Raw genomic sequence first — 26,454 nt, 5'->3', positions numbered from 1 at the left:
TTCTAATACACCCCCAGCCAGTTGCTGCTGCTGCAGATCTGAGGACCACACGTGGAGTAGTACTCAGCCAGGAAATAAGTAAAAGTGAAAACCAAACAGAAAATCACACAAATAGAAATAAAAAAGTGGCATGTGAAGGACAGTACTGTAGAGCAAGCTGCAAGGTAAGAGTCGTGTGATCTTGTGCCAATGAGGTAAATCTGTGAGATGATTTCTCCATTTGTAAAATATGCATAAAAGCATAAATGACAGCAAAAATTCATACTGTTATTTAAGGCCAAACATAGCTAAAGGAAAAGCTTAGCACAGTGCTGAGAGTAGACTAGGAGTTATTTGAAGGCCTGTCCATAAGTTGGCCAGCTTTTGCATATAAATTAGATGAGGCCGAGGTGACAGAAACCAAAAAGCAAAAGGAAATTCAAGGCTATGTGATACCATCGGAGCCAGTCAAAGCTTTTTCATGAAGGCAGGAGCTGAATGTCAGATTCTTATGAGAGTCCAACAAGATGGGAAATATTTAAATACTAGAGGCCTGGTGCATGAAAATTCATGCACTGGAGGGGGTGCCCAGCCTGCCCCCCCTCACAGTCCAGGAGCCCTTAGGAGTGGGAAGCAACCCAGTGATCAGGGGAAATCGATGTTCCCATTATATCTCTGCTGCTGCCACTGCCAGCAGCACAAGCCTCACCCGGCCCTGGTTACCTGAGTCTAGGGAGGCCCTGGGCAGTTGGACAGCCAATATCTGAGGCTTGCCTGCATTTTGGGCCAGCCTTGGCTGGCTCAGAGGCTGAGGGAACTGGGGGACTCCAGGGGCATGCACACAGAACGACTGGATCTGCCTGGGAGCCTGTCACCCCAGCAGGGTTGAGGGGACTGTGCACTGCCATCTTGTGGTTGTGGGCCCCTCCATATTTAAGGGTGTGGCAGTCATTAGCATACTCCCTCCTTATTAGATAGGATCCTCTGGATTTGGAGATAGTGACATAGAACGAAGCCATTCAGTACAGTGATGTGAGGAGCAGGATGCTGTGTGTGAAGCACGGAGCCTACCCCACACCAAGGGTTCCAGTGACAGCAGACGCTATTATATCTACTAGAGCTGAAAACAGTTTGTATAGGCACGTGTGTGCGCTTGGAGGTAGATGGAAAAATACTCAGCATTAATGAACTCCGCAGTTCCCAAATAAATGCAATTCTGCTGAGCAAGCTCCATCCTGGGAGAGTTTGCTTAAGCCGGAGAGGAGTTTCTAAAAGCACCATTTCCGAGGGGAAGGTGGCAGGTAGGTCATGCAGATTTAACAAGAGTCCTTTTCACGTGGGCGGTGAGAAATGGTAGCTCTGGGACACACAAGGAGCTGCCAATCCCCACAGCAGCCCCGAGATGCCACTGAACTTGAAATTCCTCACCCAGCACTCCCCATTTCTCCCACACCAGCCAAGTGAGCAGCCATCTGAAGTTGGCTCAGGCCGGGGGACATAGCTCTCTCTGCCTCTTGCCAGCTGAGAAACGGTTTGTTTCCCTTCCCAACAGGGCGGCATTCTTCTTGCAGCTCTCCGTGGCCATTCAGTGTTTCCCAGCTCAGTCTCATGCCAGTGCTCCTTCCTGGGGGCACGAAGTGGCAGATGCCGGGGGAATTGTCATGTAGAGAAGCAGATTCATTCGCACCAGAGCTCCCACAGACCCACTGCTGGAGGCAATGACCTTCTTTAAGTGGCTTCTGGCCTGCAGAGGCATTTTCCTAATCCCAAAGCTTTTAGATGTGCTGCTAGATTCTTAACTTCTCTGGGAGAATTGTCATGTCATGAACTCAGTGGGGGGGGGGGAAAGGACTGCTGGATGGAACTGACATGTTTAAGCCGGGGATGTAGAGAGCGTATTGGGGTCTATGAGGGCCTCATTGTTCTCCCTTAGGTACGCCCCTCTTCATCGGTGTGATTCCTGTTCCTGCCAATGAAATGGGTCCCATTCAAGACCTCACCCCAAGGCCAGCCCTAGGGAAGCCCTGTAGCCCAAAGCACGCTCCCCCTTTATTGGATTATCTGCTGCAGTGATTATCTGTAATAGCCCATTTAGCACTCTTGTTCCCGCAACAAAGTCTGTGCTCCCATTGCGTGTGGCATTGTGCCGGCAACATAGAAGTCCTCCATACGCAATCTTCAGGTTCCACTCGGTACTTAAGGGGAAAACCAGTTATTGTTTTAATTCGTTAATAAATTAACTTTCATTGCAAAATCTGCAGGGATTTCTGTCTCCCAGCCTTACATTTTCTTCCCATTTCGCCTTTAATGCCGTAAGCACCACCACCTCCCACTGTGTGTTTAATTACTGTACTGATTGCTTACTTTGTGTGCTACATGATGTGGAAAAAACACAAAACTTAAAAGCAAAAGCACTCTCCCTGACATCCCTAGGGGTAGAGACTACAGCCCTTAAACATATAAGAAAACACATTTAACTCTACAGATAACTAGTGCCAGACGAGCGGTCTGGATAATTGCACAAACCCTGTGGTCCCAAGTGCATGCTCTATCCCCCCTGCCAGCATCGGACTTCCTTGACCTGAGACCTGGGCCTTTAGTCATGTGCTTGGAAGAGCCTCCCTTAGCACCATCTTTGTTCGTTTTAAGCCTAATGTTCCTTTATGTTTCAGGCCTCTCTTTTAGAAAAGCTTCTCTATTCATGTATTTTTTTCTCTTTTTTTCCCCTCCATCCTGGTGGGTTTTCTTTACCTTGCCCAATATCTGTAATTTTAAGTGAGTAGTGCTTTATGGGAACCATATGGTCAAATGCTCAGGTGAATTCAAAGATTGCAAATATATTGATAAGTACAGTTTATGTATCTACTAGAGGCCTGGTGTAAAAATTTGTGCACTCAAGGGGGTCCCTCAGCCCGGCCTGTGCCCTCTTGCAGTCTGGGAACTCTCTGGGGATGTCTGACTGATGGCTTAGGCTTGCTTCCCCTGGGGAGCGGACCTAAACTGGCAGTCGGACATCCTTAACACTGCTCTGGAGGCAGAAGATGCTCCTAATACTGCCACTACACTCACCTGGCTGAGCAGCACTCCCCACTGTGGGAGTGCACTGACCACCAGTGGGCAGCTCCTGTGTTGAGCATCTGCCTCCTAGTGGTCACTGCATGTCATGGCAGCCAGTCATTCCACCAGTTGGTTGATTTGTATATTTGCCTTTTATTATATAGGATTACTATATAGGATAGAAATATTAAGCCCAACATTCCATTACTTTTTATTATATTCAGTGACTTGACTAATAATGTAATTTTCTTTTAATTTAGTCAAGTTATTGTGAGGGATAAGCAGGTGCATTTTAAATTAATTTTGAGGTTCTCTGAGCCATGGAAATAGGAAACCAGAGTGTGCTAAGCCTGACAATCTCTGTTCTCTTCCAAGTTGGGTGTTTGCAGAGGCATTTACCTGGATCTCTGAACCTCTGATAGATGGTGATGTGATGGGGAAAGCAGTGGGTAGAATGGGAGGTAACCACTGGAGACAGTAGTTGTCAGATGAAACTAATTGATTGTAATTGCTTTGCCATCGCATTGCTCTTGGAGCCTGTAGCTTGTTAAAACCACTGATTATGAAAGAAGGATCTCACTTTTTATGCTGTAGGTCATGTTAATGAAGCACTGTTCTTAGAGAAATGATCAGTGGATATCAATAAATGGATAATAGAAATTAAAGGAAAACTTAATTAACTTGATCATGAGTTACTATACTTCAGCAGTCACAGTAGCAGTCAACTGTGTGATGTTCCCTACAGAATCTTTTGCTTGGAGCTCTTGAATTTTAAGTATTTCCCAAGGAAAGAGAGATTGAGCCTGTGAAACTATTTATCACATACTGTCTTAAATAACAAATCACCCTGTAGATTTATCTTGGAAAACAGAAGATATGCCTGTTTTACAGTGCCTTTATTTTGTTACAAAGTATTAATGGGCAGGTATTTTAAAATAGAAAAAAAAAGTTCCCATTGTATCACCAAGAAAGGGTATCAGAAGTGGGTTCTTCAATGCTCACGGAATATGAGCAGTATATGAGTGAGCATCTGTCAGAATCTGAAGGTAATATTTATTGTTTCAATATTCATCAATGTTAAAATGAGTATACTAAGATGATAATATGAATGTGAAATTATATCTAACATTTGTTGTAGCGTGTGCATTAATGTTCATATGATTGTAACGATCATGTTTTTCATCGTGGGATTTAGACTGTTAGTGATGTTAGAGTGATTGCATTTACTGAACATGTTTTTACTGAGCACCAGTTCCGATTAAGGCTGAGGCTCAGTCTGGCCTCAAGGAACTCACAGACAAAAGAAACAAATATGAGCAAATGGTTGCTTATAGCGTTAAACACCATGATGCCAGGGCCAAAAGGTGCTGGAGGGGAAAATGACTAGCACGCTGAAGGATTTCTTGGTGCTTCCAGAAAGTAAAGATGATCTAGAAGAGGAAGCAGAGTGATAGTTCCTGGTATTTAGGAAAATAAAATAATATAAATTAAGTTGTGTGTTTTAGGGTGCAAGAAGATGGGATGAGGCAAAAGTCCACATAGCCTATTCTGTCTTTGCTCTGGTAAGGGGTTTTGAGTTACTCCTATGGGCATGGGGCTCCCGGAGGGGTTTTGAATGTTGGGGGACATCAGTGAATGTCTCCTTTGAGGACAATCTCTGCCCCCTCAGTGTGGGGATGGCCAGGAACGGCTCATTGTACCCCCCATGAGTAAGCAGGTACAATTGCCTGTGCTGTAGAATATTAGTGTTAATGTAGGTCTATGAAAAGGACATTAAAAAAGCTTAAAAGCGGAATCATTTTTCATCTTTGGCTTCTAAAATATATTTTTCTGAATGTGAGATTTGTGCTAATACAATACTTGTTTCTGAAAATGTGAAACTAGAATGTCTACACGTGATAACAGAGTCTGTGTCTAGCAGACAGCACATATGTATGGCTAGTTTTGTGTTTAGGAAGTGGATGTAGATGTGTTGCTTAATTGGAAAAAAAAGTAAGTGATTATGATTTTAAAGTGCATGTTTTAAGATAATGCTAAAAAAAAAAATGGCAATAATTTGGTTCTGTTAAATAATCACCAGAAAACATTTTCACATTAAAGATTCTGTTTTAGAATTTGGAACATTTGCATTTTAATTACATAACAAAAGGATGAAGTGAAGGGATAATTGGCTTGGCTATTAGCCAATTACAGCTATAACTGAAAAACAAAAATAAACAGTCAAAAAACCCTCACAGAAACTGACAATGGTTTCCACAGTGACAATAGACACTGATCAGATGTTTGATGACATTAGGCAACACTAAATGGATGGGGACATTGTTTCAGTCCCGCATACAATGCGTTTGTTAAAACTGAAATTAATGAGAGCAGATTGGAGAAGTTTGAAGGGTCATTCAGTTTTCATGGCCAATGCATCCTCAGATAAGGCTTGTCTCAGTGCTCCCAGTTGTTACAATCTGATGGAGAAATAAGGCAACCCACTGCAGTGGTTGTCTAAGTCTGTCAGGGCTGCTATCACAATTCCAAAAACAGGATTACTTATAATGAACAACATAGATTTATTTCTCATAGTCCTGGAGGCTGGGAAGTCCAAGGTCAAGGGAAGTTCCCCGTTCATAGAAGGCCATCTCCTCTCTGTGTCTTCATGTGACTGAATGGGCAAAGAATGTCTTGGAGATCTAGTCATGACCTCATCTCTGCCAAAGGCCCTCGCTTCCTAATGCCATTACATGGGGATTAGGTTTTACTATAATACATGAATTTAGAGGAGATCACATCCAATTGCATTTTTTTTCATTACAGGGGAGGTTTCATCCGGTCTGTCTAGCATTCCCAAGGTCAGTCAGAGCCAGGAGAGGGTCTCCATGTGGAGATTCAGACCAGTGACAGGAGCCAGGTGTCAGAATGCACCACTGACCACACGGCTCTGTGTGCTTCCCTTGCAGACACGACCACCTATGCCACCGAGCGGTCCGAGCACTTCAAGCCCTGCCGGGACAAGGACCTGGCCTACTGTCTCAACGATGGCGAGTGCTTCGTGATCGAAACCCTGACTGGATCCCACAAACACTGTCGGTAAGCCATGCGGCCCCAGGCCCGTGGGCAGACCCTACGAGAGGCCTGGCAGTGGGAGGGCAGGTGCAGGGCCTTGAATATACAATGTTCAAATGGCGGAATCAAGAGTCTTAATAGAAGAGAGAAGGCTGCTATCTTATGCATTTGAGGAAGATCAAACTGAGTGAAAGTAGGCAAGATCTGAGTTTTTACCTGGTTTGCTTTAAGGACTACCAACCTGGTAGGGATAACGGCTCACTCCCTTTAGCGGCCTATGTTTTTGTGTGGGTCTTAGGCACATGTGCCCCCACTAGGAGGAATTCCTTCTTGGAAACCTGCAGACCGTGGCAGGACAGAGAGACCTGCTCCTCTGAGACTCGGCGTCACAGTGTCTGCTGTGCACCAAACCCTAGAGACTGCCACTATGTTCCGGAAACGGGTCTTCCTTTGCTTCTCCCCAGTTTATCCATTTCCAAACGTCCCCCGCACCTCTGCTGGTGAAACGCCCCCCAGCAGGCGCTTGCAAATGGAATCGCCCTTTTGCTTCGGCCCTGGTAGAGAACTACTTAGGGGGAATTCTCAGTGGAGATCAGGAAGGTGTTTAATTGGGTTTTCAGAGGCATGAGGTTATGTAACCGCTAAAAATAAGAACAAGTGGAGATGCACAGTGCACCTGCGGACCCCGCTGCTTTAAGGCTCCGGAGAAGAATCCAATTAGCATCTGAGAAATAGAAATATTTCCCAGCGAGCTTTACTTCCACCCTCCCCTGGGCAGTCTGTGTTCCTGGCAGTTTGTGCTTCGGTGGTCATCTGTATCCACACCCTCTCCTCTTCCTTCACTCTTCTCACAGAACACAGGGATTAAATTAATTATTCAGAGTCATGAAGCGTGGGGAATTATGGCTTTCCTCTCTCTGTGGCTATTATAAACCTTGGTTCCATGTTGTTTTATGAAGGTGACACGGATGAATGCATGGCCGAGTTGTGAACTTAGAACGTGTCGGTGAAACTTGCCTGGTGCCCATCCTGGGCAGGTCCTGGGTTCGGAAGAGCCAAGAGGTGACAGGGGCAGGTGTCTGTAAATGCTACCACGCATCCTGTGTCAGGTTAACACCTGTGATCTAAAGACCTGGCCATGGAGGCGCTCCTGTGCCTTAGGCGGTGCCATTATATGTAGCCGTTCATAAAATGTATACCCTTTTCCTATTCTCTGTGATCCTGAGCTGGGGGTGAAGGGATTGGGAATGGCTCCCCTGGCATTCCTCTCCTCTTGTTATGTTTGTTAGGTCAGCCTGGACACAGATAGGAGACACACAGGTGACTTGAGACCTCAGGGGTAAAGCCAAGAACACGTTACTCTTTGAAAGCATGACAAGCCTGCACACTCTTACAGATATGCAACCACGTGTTCCAGCTACTTTGCCAATCCCAGGGATCACGGTGTGGGAGTGGGCAGTGAAATCAGTTGAGTTTCAATTCCTAATGTAAGAATGACAGGGTGGGTACGTCAGAGGTCTTACCTGGAGCCGGGATTCTTCTGATGGTGTTTGATCCCATGACAGTATGCTGGCTGGTATGACTCATTGTTTTCTAAAGCTGAGATGTTGAAAGATGTCTTATTCTTTCTCAACATTCATCCTCATTATATTGTTTGTTAATTCATGGACACAATTTGCTAGGCTGTTGTAACAAAGCACCACAGATTGGGTGGCTTAAATAACCAGAATCTATTTTCTGAATCTATGGTCCAGAAATGAGAAGTCTGAGGTCAGGGTGTTGGTGGTGTTTCCTGTTGAGGCTGTGGAAGAAGGGCACCTTCCGCCCTCTTTTTGACTTACAAGTGGCTGACCGTCCCCTGTGCCTTCTCTTTCTCTTCAGTCTGTGCATGCCTGTGTCCAGATTTGCTCTTATAAGGATAGCAGTCCTATTGGATCAGGGTCCATTCCCTATTTTAACTTAGTGACCCTGTTTTAACTTCACCTCTATAAAAACCGGTTCTCCAAATAGGGTCATACTCTAAGTCTTGTTAATGAAAAAACAAACAAACAAACAAAAACACACACACACACACAAAACACACACACACACACACACACACACACACACACACACAAACTTATTGAAACCTGTAAAAAATTTTAGTGAGTTTATTTGAGTCAAACTGTGGACATATGCAGGAAAGCAGAACCTCAATGACTTGAGATAATGCTCTGGAGAATGGCAGATTACATTTGTATTTACACATTGCAATCAAAGGAGGGACATAGGTAGGTTACATGAAATTTATCGGTGATGGATTAAGGAGGTGGGATAAAGCAAAGTGGTGGGAAACCCCTGGGATTGGATAAAAAGTAGAATGATGGACACATACTTAGGAGGGTACAGGAACAATTAACATGATAATGAAGGAATTTGAGGCATCTGTCCTGGCGCCTACCACATTGGTTGTGCCCCAGGGGCTCCAGAAAAAAAAGAGATGTTACAAGCTACCCAGACATCTCACAGATATGCTATCTTAGAGGCCAGAAGGCAAATGGGTTCAGGAAAGATGTAAGTTGATCTTTGTCAAGGAAAATGTCGGCCTAGGACATGACTACCCACTATAACCTGTTTGTAGTTAAATATTTAATTTTCAGACCATCTTTTGTGGTTATTTTAGATCTCTGAGTCTGCAAGACTGCCACACAGGCCTCCCCTGAGCTTGTCAGGTTAGCATGTGGCTCCTTTTGTCCACAGTCTAGAGCACATGTGTCAAACACAAGGCCCGCGGGCCAAATCCAGCCCGCCAGGCCTTGCAATGTGGCCCGCACCGCGCTGTCATCACTGCACTCCGCTGTCAGTTTATGACATTGTCAGTTTATGACTGTTCAGTAAACCATTCGGCCCGTGATTTTGGCTGGATTTTAGATTTTGGCCCCTTCTCTGATTGAGTTCGACACCCCTAGTCTAGAGGTTAGGACTTCAACATATGGATGAGTTGGGAGACACAGCCCACTCTATGACAATGGGTTTCAGGTCCAGATAAAAGAGCTTTTGCTTTTGTAGACGTGCATGAGTCTAATTGTTTAAATGCAAGCAGAGATACAGCCATGGCTTAGCTGGAACAGTGTATATGTAAAATCTGTGAAATCATTTCGCATATTTCATCACATTCAACCTGTTATTTAACATAGTCACAACATAGCTAATCATGACAAAAGAGCAGCCTAAAACTGAGCCGGAACTTGAGTAGCTTAATAGCGACCTATAAATCTCCTGCCTGTGCTTATGAATAAATCACACATCGCATGTGCCACTATTCATCTCCTAGACTTGGCCATGAATAAAGGCTCACATTTCTTCCTCCATCAGCCACTTCTAGGACTTCCAATGCAGTCATTAATAATGTGCCATTTCGCACAGCACTCTATTTAAGTGGTGTGTTTCATTCATTCTTCCCCATTTGACAAATGTTTATTGAGCACTTCCTATCACCAAGACACTGTTGAATAAATACATACAGAAATGAATTTAGGAATTAAATGGCACTATATTTTGTAATGTACGCAGAGCAAGTGAAATTGTTCATCGTTAGGAAATAAAGAAAACCAGAGAAAGGGTTCCGCATGACTGGCATGCTACTGGGATATCTTTAGGGCACATTACTAACTGGATTATGTTTCCAGTGAAATTGAACACGATGTCATAAATCAGAGCAACAATAGAAAAGGGTGTGAGTGAATCTAGCTCATTAACTTGTTTACTTTTTCCAAGTCTCAAAAGATTAGACATTTACATCTGAGAGAAATTGATTATGTTTTTCTAGTATTTTAAGAATAAATCGCCATCCTATGATAAACCGAATCAAACATTTTTTTTCTACATCATAATTTTGATCATACTTTAACACTTGTCTGTAGCAAAACTCCCCAGGTCATCCCTGATAGAGATTGTGAAAGAAATACACAAAAACGTCAATAGTGCCAGCCTTGAAAGAAGGGAGGTTTTGTGTGTTTCTATTTGTTATTTCTCTCTTTAGTGTATTTTCAGATCTTTCAAGAATCCATTTACGTTATGAATAATTAGAAATAATAGAGCAAACTAATGAACGTTTCAGGGGAATTCAAAGATTCTAAAAAACTGGACAGAGTGATTGTAAAGAAGAGATCAGGCAAACTTGATCTCGCTGAATTTAAAATATATCATAGGCCATGGGCTGACTGGTTAATAGAAAGAGAACATTGCCTGGAGTGAAACTTCATATAGAATAAGGATAGATTCATAAATCGAAGGAAAACTGAGAAACTGATCAAGGGGGAAATTTGGTTGACTATCAGTTACAGCCAATCAAATTAGGAGTTTTACTTTTTTCTCTGTACCAATAGTAGTTCTTAATGAATTCATAAGTTTATATAATTAATTAATTAGTAAAGTCTTAATGGAAATGTTTAACAAATTACATGTTTATTTATACCAGCAATTGTAAGGGCTTCTTGAACTAAAAATGAATAGGATTGTCACAACCTTGACACATTGTTTTTGATATGAATATTGTACTTCAGAAATGAAATTAAAACACAGGTACATGATCAGTAAACTGTACAACAAATATGGCAGGTAATTATTTTGAAAAGTCACATAGATGAATAAGAGTGACACTCAATTTTACCCTCAACAACAGGAAAATGGACAAAGAGAAGAACATACTCTTCCCTTGAAAAGGAATACAAATAACCAATAAATATGAAAAAGACTCAGCCTCACAAAGACATGCAAATTAATCTTTTTGTTTGGTTAGCACACATTTAATTATTTGAAAAAGCAAATACTCTGGTGACAGTTGAGTAGAACTATAGTCACTATGTGAAGCGGCGCATATTGTTAAATATCCTCTGCAGATAATGTTTCAAAATCTTTATGTTGTTCTAAGAATTTCACCTAAAAGATTTACATGTAGATTTATTTGTAAGGATGTTCAACATAGGTTTATTTGTCATAGAAAAAGAAAATCCTGAATTTAGATTTCTGGACAATTTAAACTGTTTTAAGGACATGGGAATGTTCATTTTTTCACGTTTTGGATTCAAATCAGGTTACTAAATTGCAAAGTTAAACATATAATAATTGACCAAATTATGAAAAATAGATAAATGAAAATGCTATTAGGATTTACAACTATATTCTTCTTTGACCTTGCACATATATGTCATTTGTGTAACTCCTGGTTAAGAAACTTGCCCCTGCTTCTCACCTTTCTGTTAAGATAGATAGTGTCCCTGTCTCTGTTAAATGGAGGTCATTAGAATTCACTTTTTTAAAGATAAGAGAACTTTCCATTAGCCCTTTCAGATAGAACACTGCCTAGTATATTTGAGTGTGTCTGTCTCTTCTTTTAATTATTCATTTGTACTCTTTATTTATACTTTACAATAATTCTTTTCAATACTAAATTCACATATTTTGAAACATAAAAAGGAAGATACATCCTACACAAATGAAGCTGGATAGAGAAAGAAAGCAATTCCCTAGAAACTCCTCGAATCAAAATATTCTGAATCTCAGTAGGACGCTCTCTAATATACTTATTTATGCTGTTTTAAGGAATTGGGAAATGGTGCTACCTGTAATATATTTCACTGGAGTCAAAGAGGCAGCCATTGTAACCGAAAAGATTGCTAGGCATCTGAGTGGGCCAATGTGCTTCAAGGCCAAATTTAAGTGAGAAGGATGTGTCTCGTCTGAATTGAAGTTCATTAAATGTTTTACCATCCTTGCTGCAAAGACGGACTCTCAAAGCTTTGGAAAGGATAGCATTTGAGCTGGATTTGACCTGTAGTGATCATTTTGGAAATCAATCGAGCCATTCACTTGAAGATGCTTGAATCAGGTGAAACATGGAACTGCTAGAGAAAGAGGACAGCCGTCCACCGTCAACCTTTGTCTGAGTCAGTGCCTCCTAAAGGGCTGAGGGCTGAGGGCCTGGGCAGCAATCTGGGGAAATGCTGGGAGGCACCGTGATTGGGGCGCGGGGGGGGGGGGGGGGGGGGAGGGGAGGGGTGAGCAGAGCCCCCCAGGAGTCACTGAAAGGTGAGCAGAGCCCCCCAGGAGTCGCTGTCCTTACTGTGTTGTGCTCTGCCTGAGCGAGCTTTAACATCAAAGCTTTCATTTGTAAGAGTTTGACTGAGTGCAGGGCGCCCATGTCCCTGTAATTTAGTAGGTGAAATTGCAGGCCACCCCTCTCAGCGCTCAGCGCTGTCACTTTGGAAGTCCCTCAGCTCTCCCGCCCAGCGAGGGTCCGTTTTATCAAATGGTTCCCCTAAGTGCTCCGAGAGCAGCTAATGACCATGTGGTTGCAGCAAGTCGGAATGGAGATGGAGTTTTGGCACCTTTCCCTGAACTCCATTGTCAGGGCAGCGAGGAGGCTGAGCCATCTGCTTACCCAGGCAGAGGCCCCGCAAGGGACCGGGCCCCGGGGGTAGGGACCTTAGACGGTTTTTCAGCTTCATCGGATGAACGTTCCTGAGCATAGCTGCCAGAGCCCAGATGTCATTGGAATAATTCGCAATAGCCACGTCCATAACGGGCGGTCTGCTGATTGCGTTTGACAAGAAGAAATGAGCCAAGTTATAACCATTCGTCTCGCTCTTTTCCATGGATGAAGTTTGTCAAAATCGTCTCATTAGCTTAAAGAGCAAACAAAGAACAACAACACAGTGTACTTAATTTTTGCAACTTGATGGCACTGAGGCACCGGTTTGCTGCTTCTAGTGTAATTTGTTTGATTGGACCAGGGTTGGGGTTTTGTTGTTTTACCTTTACTGGAAGGTATTTTACATTGATTTTTTTGTTTTGAGAGAGGGAGGAAGGGAAAGAGACAGAAAGACAGCAAGATTGATGTGAGAAAGAAATATTATTCTCCCCGGTACACCCTGACCAGGGATCTAACCTGCAGCCTTTTGGTGTATGGGACAAGGCTCAACCCACTGAGCCACCAGCCAGGGCCGGAACTGGTGTTTTTAAAGGGTTACTTAAATATCATGCAAAACCCAGGAAAGCACATTATTATAAAGAATAGTCACATCTTTTAGCTAATAGCCAACGATTTTTAGCTTGTTTTTATGTGTTTCTAAGTTGCTTGGCAGCTCTAGCTGAAGCATAAAATGGTATTTTTTGAGGTGGTTATTATGATGTGGGTATTTTGTTCTATAAAAAATTGAAGAAGAAAAAATAATTGACATAAATTTGTTTTTTTAAATAGCTCCCTTATAGGACAGGGCAAGAGGTGCGTGAGGCAAACGTGGGCGTGCAGGATGGAGAGACCTGAGTTAACAGCGTGGCTCAGCTTTTGACTGGCTGTGTGGATTTTTTAAGCAAGTCATTTAACCAGAAACTTCAGTTCTTTATAAAAAAAAAAAGAAAATCGCCTGACCAATGTTTCTAAGTGGTTAGACACTTCAGAACCCACTGAAGTGTCTCAGGTTCCATTCCCAGTCAAGGGCACACGCATGAGTTGTGGGTTTGATCCCTGGCACCAGTTGCATGAGGTAACCGATGGATGTGTCTCTCTCACATCGATGTTTCTCTCTCCTCTTCCTCCCACCTTCCATACTCTAAACATCAATGGAAAAAATATTCTCAGGTGAGGATTTTTAAAAACTCAGCCTTAAAAGGTGAGTGCAAGAATTGAAAGCAGCAGCATATAAAAAACTCCACATGCACAACTTGCATTAAGTATATGACAGACCCTTCCTCTCCCTCCCTTCCATTCACATGCAAACCGAGCCAGAGAATGTCTGCTGGCACCCCTGGGGGAAGCTGAGTGTAATGTCTGCCTACTTCATTAAGAGGAGACTGTGGTTAAAGGGGGCAGACAGGGCCTGCCCAGGGATTCCTGTGTATTTTCTGAGGGTGTGACCTTCTTACCGCTCATTTTGATACTCTGACAAATTAGCAACCTTCTATTATTCTTTTCACTTCTGCAGCCAGGTCTTGATTTTCCAAGACTTTCTTCTTGTTGAATATAGCTTTAAGAGAGAAAAAAAATGTTTTTCATTTCTTACTTCATCAGTGTCTCTGTGACTCTGTTTCCTTGTCTGTTTTAATGGGGAAATGATATCACTCAGGTTAGGATCCTTGTGAGGACTGATGCAATAACATGTACCTGTCTGGTATGAGCTCGTCGTGAAACTTGGGGAGATTGTGGGGTACAACACGTGGCTGATGAGCATGCTGTTGTTTTATCTGCACAGCTGTTCACTGCAGTGCCCCCACTCACAGGGCTCAGCTCAGACCCACTGCGGGAGTTAGAGAACACTGACCCAGGGAAATTATTTTACAACACAGTAATGCCTAGGCACCGGCAAGAACACTTTTCAGAATCAAGGGTCATTGTAGTTATTCAGGCAGTAAACTTAGGAGAGAAAAAAAGGAACCAGAAACCACCTTTTGTTAAGGGGATTCTTGTTGACAATCCTGGGGAGAGGAACCTCTCGCCCCTTGTAGAGTTCAGGCTGTCCTGGCTGAGGACCCTTCGGTGTACCCTCCACAGCAGCCCCTGTACTGTACATGCTTCCCAGCCCGCTTCCTGCCTGTGCTCAGTCCCTGAGGGCTGCAGCAGCCTGGGGGCCCAGCACAGGCAGGATTAAATGCATCTGCCTGGGAGGCAGAGGTGTAAGTGGACGTGGGTGACCTAGCCAGGTTCGGTTTAAAATGAAGAGCATCTCCATGAATGTGCCTTTAGCTAGAGATGCTTCGGATAGATGTGAGCAGCATTAGCCATGGCACCATAGCCTTGCTGTGCAGACTTCTCGGGCAAACAGTCCAGGGGAACCTTCTGGAACAGGACAGAGATGGCTGGATGTTCTGCCCAATCTCCTGAGGCAACCAGGGAATTTGCAACACCCTGTGCAGTCTTCCCTCTGCTAAGGAGAGGACTCTTGTTCTAGTCCAGGGGTCAGCAAACTTGTTAGTCACAGAGCCAAATGTCAATAGTACAACGATTGAAATTTGTTTTGAGAGCCAAATTTTATAAACTTAAACTTCTTCTAACATACTTCTTCAAAATAGATTCACCCAGGCCATGGTATTTTGTGGAAGAGCCACACTCAAGGGGCCAAAGAGCTGCGTGTGGCTCGAGAGCCACAGTTTGCCAACCACGGTTCTAGCCTAAGTTTTAGGTCATGGGCAGCATTTCCACCTCGTAAAGATGGCGTTTCTTTCCACTTCACTTTGGTCTGAGCATTTTAAAGAAAAATGTAAAATAGGATTTAAGGAGCACAGCACTGTGTTTGTGTACCTCAGATAAGGGCCCTACCCGAGGGGAAGGCATTAGCAGACCCAGCTGAAGCCCAGGCCTTGCCCACATGCTGCTCCTGTGTGAGAGGCCCCTCAGGGAGCCTGGGCGGGAGGTGTACAGTGTAAATCAAGCATGTTAAACTCAAAGACTAGCTCGGGACAAATAAACAAGGTTTAAGTTTATGTGAGCTGCAAAAAACAAAGGCTTCAATTCCATAGTAGGGCTATCTGATAGAGACATGGTGAATTCAAAGGGCTAAAATAAATGAGTCATTGTTTACATAAAATAATGGAACATTTTAATTAAAATTAAGTTACAAGACACTGAATAACTGTACAAATTAATAAGCATAATGCAAATAAACCTATTTTTCTTGTTCTCTGAAAGGGAAATATTTCCGGTTGCACACACCAAACAAATCAGTACAAGACATGGCAATTGGCTGCTAAAATATTCTCTGCTAGTATTAGTGGAGAGAGATGGTGGGCCTGTGCTTAAAGCACGTAAGGGAAATGAATGCAACATGATTATAGTAATCAGTCATTAGTGAAAGTTGTAATTTGTTATTATAATTATTTATAACAGGATACTGTAAAAATTAAGTCATGACATTTTTTTAAAAATATATTTTATTGATTTTTCACAGAGAGGAAGAGAGAGGGATAGAGAGTTAGAAACATCGATGAGAGAGAATCATCGATCAGCTGCCTCTTGCACACCCCCTACTGGGGATATGCCCGCAACCAAGGTACATGCCCTTGACCGGAATCGAACCCGGGACCTTTCAGTCCGCAGGCCGACGCTCTATCCACTGAGCCACGCCGGTCCCGGCAAGTCATGACATTTTTATTAAAACGTTTTTTACATACCATTATATTGGCTGGACAGCCAAAATATTCATTGTGGGCAACAAGTTTGAGGTGCTTGGTGTAAAGATGAGGCCAAGGGCACTGCTCAGGTTACACAGCAGTGGAGCCAGGACTCAGACTATGCAGGCTGACTCTTACGTTTTACATACATGACTTCTCCACCTACCGATCCCAATCTCTCTCTCCTAAAATCCCAGTGATTCAGGAATCCTGAAATTCCTACTGCTTGAAAATAAAACATTGAATTTATATATCTTATTTATAACTTCTTAATATACGTTTTAAAAGAATGTGACAACAGGACCAAGCCCTCCTTATCTCATAGAAAGAAACTGAAGACAGCATTTCTGAATTTTATCTTGGAGTACATCTCTACAATTCTGTATTTTCAAAATGATAACAGTTATTTTGATGGTTTTATGAATATCAGGATAAGAAAATTAGCCCTACATTCACACATGTGTACACACACATGTATATGTATACTTCTTAAATACCCGGCACCATCAGGACACGGAGGTTCAATGGTAAACAAGGAAAGGTGGTTCCTTTCTGTAGGAAATTTGCTGTTGGGTCCATGGGGAAGGCAACACGATCTAGGAAGACGGGGTTCCATGTTGGACAAACCCTGATAGTCACGGGGCACCAGAGCCACTGGGTACAGGAGGGGTCCTTCTTAAACTGGAGAACTTTGAGGGAATGCCTTCTCCAGTGTATTTACATTAGAACTGCCTTGGCACTTTTTCTCAAATGAGAAATTAAGAATAAAATTTTAAAAGAAACAGGAAATAAATGAAAGCTTTAAACATGGTTTGGTTACTAATATATTCTATATCACTAATATCTCATGTGAATGATATAGAATGTGTTTATACATGGCATGTGTGAGCAGTGTAGGATGTATGTTTAGTCCTATCCTGCCTACACTAGGGATAAATGTAAATTGTGTATATTGTGTCCATCATTATGCCACCGCTTATTAAGCATATTCAGTGTTCCAGGTCCAGTGAAAGATATAATATAATGATAAATGTTCTAAACAAAACTCATAAGAGAGGGTAGGAAATTAGCATTTTCTAGTTCAATTTAATGTGGCAAGTTCTGTGATTTGTATCATCCAATCTATATGATCTATATGTGAATAGCTCATATCTGCATAGCAGATTCCAAAATCCCAAGGTCCTGAAGGCAGTCAGAACTTGTGAGAGAAAGACACTTGTTTTTTAATTGCTTAAAATAATCTCTCAATAGAGTAATCTGAATGTTCCTAGGCATGTTTTCTGCTGTCCTGGGGGCTTAGATGCTTCAGATTATTTTTAATAAACCCTTTTAATTTCATATAAAAAGAAATGTTCATGTGGTAAGATAAGAGCCTCCTCACTTCTCATTTTGAAGCCTGTACTCCCTTTTCCAACAAAAGCCTGGAGAGGTAAGCTGCTGTCGAAGAACATTCCCTCCACTCTCCAGAAAGGAAATTTCAAAATTATTTTAGATGCAATTAAAAAGAATCAGCTTCATATCATAAATCCTTTATGGGACTGGTCACTTATTCTCTGAATTATTGCCTCTCTTGTGCCCCAATGGTTCTCAGAAATATCGGGACGCAGTGACATTTTTTATTTCATTCCCTCAAACTCTGAATTTTAACGCCGAGTGGCAAGAACAGATAAGAGTGTGGTTTTTCAAACCTAGTAAGTGTCACATTGATTAAAATACAAAATCAAGATTATTTTTCTTTACCCACATTAATCTGTGATTTTACATGCACACATGAAATACATGAAAAATCAGTTAATAGCTATAATCTAAAAGGGAGTTATTAACATCTCAGGTATAAGAAATGACTTTCCAGTGCTCACATCTTTCTAAGAACTTAAACATCCATTGAAAGGTATCTTGACCACCAGCGATTGTTAATTTATTCAGGGAGAATGTACGGGAGCTACATTAGAGGTACTTATTGGCATGTTCATGCAACATATCCTACATATTCCCAACTAAAACATCTTTCTTTCTCTCGCAGAGCTGCCATGAGGCTCAGATGAAATAAGTTAAATATTGAGGGCTCACCCTCAGTGGCTCGGGTAGCATTGTGACCTGTTGGCTTATAAAATGACACATCCGTACAGAAGAAACCCGAGAAAGGAAGGTCCTAAGAGTTCCTAAAACAAGCTGGCTTTTTAGTTCCTTAGACTACTTTCTCATTTCAACACGCCAGACACTCAGTTGAAGTTCGAGCTAACATCAGGGAAAGGAGCTCTTTCAACCAAGGACTGCATTAAACAAACAGGCCCCGGGCTTGTGGCAGAGTGGTGCGCCAAGCTGGGGTGCAGACACTGAAGCGATGGCAGGAGGCCAGCATGCCTAGGCCGGCCTCCCCGGAGCCCTTTGCCAGCACACTGATCCCGATGACCCTGTGCTCCTGAGGGGCAGGAATTCAATTAGGAGCTCTCAGTTCGGAGCCTCAGGAGGGATGGGGTGTTTGTGGGGGGCTCCACCACTGGGGGGGCCATTTTCCATCAGTTATAAAAACAGAGGCTAATAACAGGACAGTGGAGAGTGAGGAAGCTTCAGGTTGGAAAGCACTAGCAGAAAGGATATGCTGACAAAGCAGCTACCTTAAATAAGCTCATAGTTTTACTGGGGGCGAGGGGGGGGGGGGTGTTCTCCTGGGCTAATTTCGAGGCACAATTGAAGCCACAAGGAAGCCTTACACTGTGACAAGGTCTTATTTCAGGGCTCTCGAAAGCTCTTCCCTGGGTTAGCATATATGAATGATATCATAATTACTGTAATGATATTAAATAGCAGCTTTGATCTCTTCCAACAGGCTAGCCAAAACATTATCAGGAGGTATGAAATGATTCATTTGTGTGTAAAGCTTGCTTCTATTATATGTTCCCATTCACCTACCCGACTCTTCCCCCAGGATGTGAGCTCATCTTTGCTTCTGGAAGCTGCCACCTACTCAGCAAAGATAAACCTTATAAGTGAGAAGAACCCTAGGCAATACCTACCACCCCGTTTTTCAGAGGGCAACATGTGAAATGCTAAGTGGGAGGCAACACAAATGCCAATTGCCATATTCTATTTCATACCTACTAAACACAGACAGACATTTCGACTCTTTATACACCATTTCATGGCTGCCTAGCTAGTCCTCATATCCAATCTGCAAAGATATGCACTGTCCCCATTTGATGTCCAAAAGGAAGTTGTAAGAGGGAAGGTAGCTGATTCAAGAACATCCAGCCAGTAGGTGGCAGGACTGAGCACCAATTCAGTTCTGTTTGTCTATCAAGCTTTCTTGATCTTTCAACCCTTTCAAACTTTCTTTATTATAAGAATCGCTGAAGGCTCTGGTTAAAAATATATTCCCAGAGTCCTCCTCCAAAGCCTCTGATCTGGTCTTAAGATGGCACCCAAGATTGGGAAGCTGTGAAGGAGACTAGTGTTTCTCAAATGTGAAACAGGGGAATCCCCTGGAGATTTTGTCCAACTGCGGATTCATGTGCAGTAGGTGTGGGCTGAGACCTGCCTGGGATTCTGTACTTCTGACAACGTTCCGGATGGTGCCTGTGCTGCTGGCCACAGCCCTCACTGGGAGCTGAATCATGCTCTCAGCACACGATGAGCCCCTGTCCCCATCCCAGCCTTCTTTTCATAATCCTGCCACGAGGGAATCTCGTCTACCCACAAGCAGCTCCTAATTATGTCTGAGCAAGATTTTCTGCCCGCCCTTGAGAATATGTTTGTGAAGCTTTGGCAAATCCTTATTTTTATCTCCTAGTCATCTCATTAGCTCAGGGATCTGCCAGCAAAGACTGCCTGGAACCTGCAACATGACTTTGTCCGCTGGTCCTGTGCCCATCGCATCCACAGCAGTGTTATGAGCCAAATGTCTATTGATGTTCTATCAGGGGAAGACTGGACAGTTAGTATTCTTCCCAAGAAGTAGAAGTTTTATGTTGGGAGAACATGTTTTCTGCCACACTCAGAGAAATGTGAAAGGTTGCCAATATTCGCATCACCCCAGAATTTTGTTCATCCAAGATCATTCATCTCAGGCTCATGTGTCTACATAATTTTGAAAATTGTATATATAATTTTCAAACTAAGGAAGTCATTATGTGTAAAGATGACAAAATGTTAAGCACATTTTACAATGGAAGACTAGATTTTTCAAAAGGACATCTCTGATTTCTCAAAAATGGAGTTGTGAATCTAGGCTTTGCTTCTTCCTAGCCATGTGACACTTGGTGATATCAGCTTCTGTGGGCCTTATTTTCTCCCTTGTGAAAGAGCGTGATTACGGCTAATTCCGCAGGTCACTTCCAGTTTTAAAATCAGCTGGAGAACAGTGACCTATCACATTCTCACCTGTGCCAGAAAATACTGCATTTGACTGCACTGACTGCATTTCTCTCAGGGAGGAGCAGGAGGATTTCAGAAAGAGCAGCCTTTTCCAGAAAACATAGCTTTCCTGTCTTTTGAAGAACGAAAATGAAATGCTAAATTGAGGAGGGCATTACTGTTACAGAGAAGGGGGCACAGAGCAAACCTGTTACTGGCCAATGTGTGCTTTCAGACTGCCATGTCCAAGTACTCACCCAAAGAAATCTTTTTAAAACCCAGATTCTGATTCAGTAGGTCTTATGCATTTATTACATATATGTATTCATAGAAGCTGCCAGTTCATTCTCCGTATAGGCAGACATAATAAGTTGCCTTGTAACAACCATTATTTTAGTTAAGCAGACCCTCTTGATTTTTGAAGATGCACCCACAGTTCTGTAGGATAAAGGTAAATGGTGTGTGTGTGTGTGTGTGTGTGTGTGTGTTTACTAGCCTTCCCCTTCCTTCCCCAGTCCCCTCGGGATGTAAAATTATAGAGAAGAATGAAACAGTATAATTTAAGGAGCCCACTATTTTTTAGGAGAGAAGATCAAGAATCCATATTCTACCAATCCGAGTCCAAGTTCAATGTGAATGGGACTTGTCTGGGAAGAGCAGAGTGGTCTTATTGAGATTCACAGCAGGGTTGGGCACCAAGAGCTCCAAAGGTGAACTCCCAAGGGGAGGTGGAGGGTAGTGGACAGGCAGGCTCCACATGCAGCTAGACTGAGCTGGTACTATGGTTTCAGATAGTGGGATGGAACATTCTCTCCTGGCTTCTGTACTTTGGGCTTCTGAGTGAGAGTCTTTGTTTGTTTGTATTTTAAGTACAATTCTGGGAATCAGAATAACCTCATTCCTATTCCTTACTACACAGGAACTACTTCAGTTCAATCCAATATTAAATAAGATAAAGCGTATTAAAGCTATCATTATTTTGTTTCAGGCTCTAAAGAGTTTGTCTAGCATTTTCAGTTGTTCATTTATTTGCTATGGATAAAATTGGTGCTAGACCTTTTTATCAAAATACATCTAATGGAAAGCTTTATCCTCATTAAGCTATTCATATGGTTATTAGACTAATGGTTTTTCCTGCATAGAAGTAGCCTTGTATTCACAGGATAAACCTAATCCTATTGTTTAATTCTAACCACTAATAATGTACTTAAAATTTTAATTTAATATTCATTAGTGAAATTGGTCTGGATTAATTTTGTATTAAAGCTCTTTTACATTAGATATTAGTTTTACTTTTATTTCACAGAATAACTGTAAAAGGCTCCATTTATTTCATAAATTTCAGAGCAATTTGTGTAACATCATATTAAGATTGCTTTACATTCTAAAATACTTTACTAATAAATGAATGTATCAGGAACCCTTTCAATAGAATAGACATTTGACAGCTTAGGCAGTCATCTCTAATTTTTCATAACTCAGAACATTTTCCATTTATCTCATAATTTTATTATACAAATAAAATTTGTTTATCTCTTTTTCTCTTCTATATATATTTTTTCACCAATTGAATGCATTTACCAGGCTACTGAATATATTCTCACAATTTATATATATATTTAATTAATATATTTTATTGATTTTTTTACAGAGAGGAAGGGAGAGAGAGATAGAGAGCTAGAAACGTCGGTGAGAGAGAAACATTGACCAGCTGCCTCCTGCACACCCCCCACCGGAGATGTGCCCACAACCAATGTACATGCCCCTGACCGGAATCGAACCTGGGACCCCCCAGCCTGCAGACTGATGCTCTACCGCTGAGCCAAACCAGTTTCAGCTCACAATTTACATTTTAACATTTTTTATAGCACTCTCTTAATTTTTTGTGTAATATTTTGTTAAATTAGGTCAAAAGCCTTATTTTTTTTCCTTTTAATAAAATACTTTAAAACATTATTGTTTTTGTGAGATGTGGGAAATAGTGTTTGTTGTTGATGTGGGTTTTTTGTTTGTTTGCTTGTTTGTTTTTTAAATAAGAAGTTACTGTGTTTCTTGATTTTCTCTTTGACCCAATTGCTAATTTTCCAAAGGATTAAAAAGATAACAGAGGAGAATGTTGTTTATAATTATATGTTGAAAATTTATGTCACTGTAATCTGAGATTGGGATCATATTTATACATCTACATAGCTAACTATGGTGATTTTGAAATGGATAAGATTTTTATCATGACCAAATAACTAATCTTTTATTCTAAACTAGAAGCCCAGTGTACAAAATGTGTGCATGGGGAGGGAGGGTCCCTCAGCCTGGCCTGCACCCTCTTCATCCCCTTGGGGGATGTCCAACTGCTAGTTTAGGCCCAATCCCTCTCAAAATTCAGGACCCTTGGCTCCTAAACACTCACTCCCCTGCCTGCCTGATGCTCCTAACTGCTCCCCTCCCTGCCTGGTCGGTCACCTTTAACTGCCCTCCCCTGCAGGCCTGGTCATCCCCAACTGCACTCCCCTACAGGTCTGGTCACCCCCAACTGCCCTCCCTTCTCCCATCCATCCTGGCCCCACCTCCCACCCATGCCTAGAGAATATACTTTTATCACTGTTAGTTATCATCATTAATTTACTTAATATCTTAATTCTATTATATTAATAACGATAGGCTTATTTCATTTATTCACATTTGAAATGTCTGCTTTTTCACCATGTAAAAAAAATTCCATCCATGTTTTAGATTTTTTTTTTAATAAATAGCTCTTAGTGGGGTTAGTTTTATTTTAATAAATGCCTCTGTTTACATTTTTCTATGTGCTTATTATATTTGTTTTCTCCTCAAACAATATAGTCTAACAACAATATTTGCAAAATTATTTTGAGGAAGAGATACAGAAAAATACATTCTGAAACAAGAAACATACTGTTTGTATGTAAATGGTATAGAACGGCATTCACTGGTAGGCAGGCAATGTCAGAGAAACTCTATGGACCGTGCACCTTTTCACACCTTGTTCCCAGCTTCCCCTTCTCACTGGGCCTCAATCAGATTAAGTATAATTAAAATGGAGAGATCCACTCCAGAAACAAGGAACAATGTCTTATAGGCCAGTAAATGTTAATACTTTGTTAATAATTTGCCATAAAATTTGGATATATTTTACTGTACATACAAAGGTAAGATACAAATTTTGTTTAAAAATGCTTAACAAGGTGTGTCTATAAAATTAACTGTACCCATACAAATTGTAAAGAGGTCAGAGCTATAGTTTAACCAAAAATAAAGAAAAATAGAAGGAAGAGAAGGAGGAAAAAAGGAGGGAGGAAGGGAGGGAGGAAAAAAAGAAAAGAAAGCCCAATATAATGTTTATTAAACAATATTCCTGCATCTCAAATTGACTTACTATAGACATCCATTCAACTTTGCAACCCGAAGACCTTTATTTTAAGACTGCTTAATCCAAATTTTGGATATATATTGAGTAATACTACCAAATTGTGATTAAGCCGGAGGAGGGGAAAAATCACAGGATTGAAAATTTTCCATGAGTCTTTAACATCAGATATAAGGTGTTACATGGTTTAAGCACTTTGTTTACTTTTATCCCCAGTTAATCTGCCCTTCCTGTTGTAGAAATAATGGCCTTTTTAAAAGGTCATGAATATTTAGATGAAGAGGAAAAGGTTTTCATTAATAACTGTTTGTATGCAGCAAAACTTTAGCTATCTAAATCCTCAGGCATAGAAATGCTCCTTTTGCTTATGCACCATTATTTTTAATATGCCTTCTTTATTAATGGTCTTTCTCAGGCAAAGAAATAAGGAATACAAACAGTCACAACAAATTGCCATAAGTCTCTTTGGATAGTAAATTGTTAACTGTCTAACATTATAAATGAGGATAAATTGAGCTTGAAAATGAAATATTTAAGCTATGTCTCATTATGTCATCATAAAGCCTCAATTTTGGTTTAAAAAAAAAAAGTATAGTCAAGACTCTTCAAAGGAGCATCTTATATTTTTTTCCTCTTTCTTCAACATTTTACCATTTTATATAAAAATTCTTATAAAATGTTTAATTTCAAAGGTCACAATAAAGTGTATGGACTCATTTTGAAGATAGTGTCCCCATTTTCCTTTATACTCTGAAAGATCCACTCTTTTCAATGTCACATTTAAAACGTACCTCTCCAGAAATGTGTTTATGAAATTGCTTCTCTGAAGCTGTTGTTCTAAACACAGGAGTTACTTCAAGCTTGCTCATTTATTTCTAATAAACTATAACATATTTCATTTCTCCCAGTTACTTTACCAATTTTAGCCTTGTTTTTTGTTTAGTCCTTGAGAATGAAAACCATGTGTTTTTACTTTTAAATTACTATTGACTTGTTTTAAAAAATTTAGTATTTTCTCCTAAAACACACAAACATGATACTCTCTTTTTTAAAATTATTATTTTTAAAAAATATATTTTATTGCTTTTTTACAGAGAGGAAGAGAGAGGGATAGAGAGTTAGAAACATTGATTGATAGAGAAACATCGATTAGCTGCCTCTTGCACACCCCCTACTGGGGATGTGCCTGCAACCAAGGTACATGCCCTTGACCTGAATCAAACCTAGGACCTTTCAGTCCGCAGGCAGAAGCTCTATCCACTGAGCCAAACCGGTTCCGGCTCTCTTTTTTTTTTAAAAAAGATCTTGCTATTTTAAAAAAATCTTTATTGTTGAAAGTATTACATGTGTCCCCTTTTCCCCCAATGAACCCTTCTAGTCCTCCCCACCCCCACCCAGGCCTTCACCACCCCATTGTCTGTGTCCATGGGTTATGCATATATGCACACAAGTTCTTTGGTTGATCTCTTCCCACCCACTCACCCTCCCCTGTTTTCAGCTTTCCCTCTGAGATTCTACTGTCTGTCTTAATTTCAATTTCCTCATTGTCTAAAAATTGTATTGTAAAGAAAAATCACAGGCAGAGGCTTTTGTTACCTGAGAATTAAACCCCCCTTTTGCTCCTGGGAGTGAGGTGGCAGATCTTGGGGTACTGCTGAAAGAAGATTTTCAGAAGGCCCCGTGGGAGGATGGGGTGTGGAAGGAGGCTTTATTTGTGTGAAGACACATCTCTTGGGTTGCAAAGTCCCCTGCCCCTTAGGCCAGTCCTGATGGAGGGGCAGCTGGGAGTTCATGAGAGGCATAAGCAGGGCCAGTGTCCAGAGCTTCCGTTCCATGTTGCAGCCGGTGTGGTTCAGCATGGAAGCTGATTGCAGGCTATTAGTGCATGTGTGGAACCCCACAGGGCTGTGCACCATAGGGGTTCAGGGGAGTACATCCCCTGCCACAGGAGAGACAAGGACTGTCTCATCAGAGAGGGGAGTGGGAAGAGGGAGGGAGAGGGAAGTACTTTTGTTTGGCAGTTTATATATTCAGGTTTCACTTGCTTGCAGTGGCCACACCCATTCTGGCCACTATTTTGTTCCCAGGAATGACTGGCAGATAGGTAGGTACCTTCCCCCATCATCAGACCTGACTGGGTATGCATCTAAAATGCCTTTTTCGAGAGATGCAAATCAAAACAACAATGCGGTACCATCTCACACCTGTCAGAATAGCCAACATCAACAAATCAAAAAATGACAAGTGTTGGTGAGGTTGCGGAGAAAAAGGAACCCTCGTGCACTGCTGGTGGGAATGCAGACTGGTGCAACAGTATGGAGTTTCCTCAAAAAACTGAAAATGGAACTCCCATTTGACCCAGTAATCCCACTCCTAGGAATATATCCCAAGAAACTAAAAACACCAATCAGAAAGGATATATGCACCCCTATGTTCATAGCAGCACAATATACAATAGCTAGAATCTGGAAACAGCCTAG

The 26,454-nt window shown here is 41.6% G+C and overlaps 1 protein-coding gene across 6 annotated transcripts in view; it reads left to right on the top strand.

Moving 5' to 3' along the window:
- Positions 1 to 26,454, top strand: part of NRG3 (neuregulin 3) — a 972,177-nt gene that overhangs the window by 436,046 nt on the left and 509,677 nt on the right. For all 6 annotated transcript variants that reach the window (XM_084904767.1, XM_084904764.1, XM_084904766.1 and 3 more), the window contains exon 2: positions 5,985 to 6,114. In XM_084904767.1, the coding sequence (XP_084760893.1) occupies positions 5,985 to 6,114 (130 nt within the window). The remainder of the gene's footprint in view (positions 1 to 5,984; positions 6,115 to 26,454) is intronic.

Source organism: Pipistrellus hanaki (assembly GCF_964339955.1).
Source record: "Pipistrellus hanaki genome assembly, chromosome: 14".
Taxonomy (NCBI): Eukaryota; Metazoa; Chordata; class Mammalia; order Chiroptera; family Vespertilionidae; genus Pipistrellus; species Pipistrellus hanaki.
The sequence above is the reverse complement of the archived record's forward strand: the minus strand, read 5'-3'. Positions and strand labels throughout refer to the sequence as shown.